Below are 1,483 nucleotides of genomic sequence, written 5' to 3'. Positions count from 1 at the left end.
ATGACTGTGGCTGCTGTAGTCACACTCATCACTACGACATGGACCTGGAGGATGCAAACAGATCAAACATGGACTGAGCTGGACCAAGCTGGTCTGGATGGACCGAGAACACAGATAAGCTTGTATTTATTTTTCTTTTCCGTTTTTTATTATCTTCACATGAATCTGAATTTTAATGGATGTTTTTTTCTGATCTAATGAGGAAACATGAAGAAGTGATTCTGTGTCTCACCAAAAACCAGACGTCTTTGCCCCACAGCATCTGTCCTTTGGCCATGCCCCTCAGATACCTGGCTACCATCATCCCCAGAGACCCTGCGGTCATCCAGGCTGTCAGCATCAGAGCTCCTGAAACAGAGTCCACCGTGAGAGTCCTGAACACAGCAGCGTTCACATCATCTGGTCCTCTAGTCCCAGCATCAAACCTCAGAGACGACACCTCCCTCTGAGCTTCACCCCTCTGGACCAGGTATGTCAGTGCTAGCTTTAGTGTTAGCTGTTAGCCTCAGTGTTCAGTCTGAGGCTAACAGACTCACCATGGGCTCTGATGATCGGAGGCTGTCCAGCTTCTCTGATGGTCTGAGGTCTGGAGATGTGGACCTTGTCAGTGCTGATGAAGGTAGCTGTGTGGAACTGGATCTGACCTGCAGGGACGCACAGACTGAGATCAGTGTTCCAGGTCGAGGTCTCAGTAGAACTGCGGAGGGTTCAGCCTCCTCCACCCTACCTCTGCTGCTGGGCCCATGAGCAAACAGGAGGTAGTAGGAGTTTTTGAGGCCGGTGCTCCTCTGAGTGGAGATGGAGTTCATGGAGGTGAAGCAGCAGCTGATCACTCTGTCCTCTGCTGACACTGTGAGCTCGGAGACGTTCCCCTGGTGGACCAGGAGAGGAACCAGTTCAGTTCACAGTCCATTACATATGTTATATATAGGCTACATGTGTGTCAGTACCAGAGGAACAGCTTGTGGAGTGGTTCGACCTGTAGAGAAGACGCGCTGTAACCTCACCAGACCATCACTGCCAACACCACAGACATAGATGTCATCGTTTCCCTGACGACAGACACAAACAATGAAGACCAGTGACTTACATGTTTTTATTTCCAGTCACAAGGACTTGGATCATTCTTTAAAAACAACATCCCAACATGTGCTGAAGGGATTGGAAAAGAAGGTTGAGTGTTAGCCTCGGTGTCAGCCCCGGTGTCAGCCCCAGTGTTAGCCAGTGTCAGCCTCAGTGTTAGCCTTAGTGTTAGCCTCGGTGTCAGCCTCAGTGTTAGCCTCAGTGTTAGCCTCGGTGTCAGCCTCAGTGTTAGCCTCAGTGTTAGCCTTAGTGTGAGCTCAGTGTTAGCCTCAGTATGAGCCCCAGTGTTAGACTCAGTGTTAGCCTCAGTTTCAGCCTCAGTGTGAGCTCAGTGTTAGCCTCAGTGTTAGCCTCAGTATGAGCCCCAGTGTTAGCCTCAGTGTTAACTAGAGTGTCAGCC

General features: G+C 50.2%; 1 protein-coding gene across 1 annotated transcript in view; it reads right to left on the bottom strand.

Annotated features, from left to right (window-relative positions):
• The window catches only part of LOC111669687 (ferric reductase 1-like), a gene marked incomplete at its 5' end in the record, with an annotated part of 6,574 nt that overhangs the window by 2,786 nt on the left and 2,305 nt on the right, over positions 1-1,483 (bottom strand). Inside the window, 4 exons of the mRNA XM_023426101.2 lie at positions 233-348; positions 537-644; positions 728-872; positions 951-1,052. Coding sequence (XP_023281869.1) covers positions 233-348; positions 537-644; positions 728-872; positions 951-1,052 — 471 coding nt within the window. The remainder of the gene's footprint in view (positions 1-232; positions 349-536; positions 645-727; positions 873-950; positions 1,053-1,483) is intronic.

This window comes from Seriola lalandi, unplaced genomic scaffold (genome assembly GCF_002814215.2).
Source record: "Seriola lalandi dorsalis isolate HSWRI2012SDOR001 ecotype SW California unplaced genomic scaffold, Sedor1 jcf7180002054808, whole genome shotgun sequence".
In the NCBI taxonomy this organism is placed as follows: domain Eukaryota; kingdom Metazoa; phylum Chordata; class Actinopteri; order Carangiformes; family Carangidae; genus Seriola; species Seriola lalandi.
This window is presented reverse-complemented; position numbering and strand designations above follow the sequence as displayed.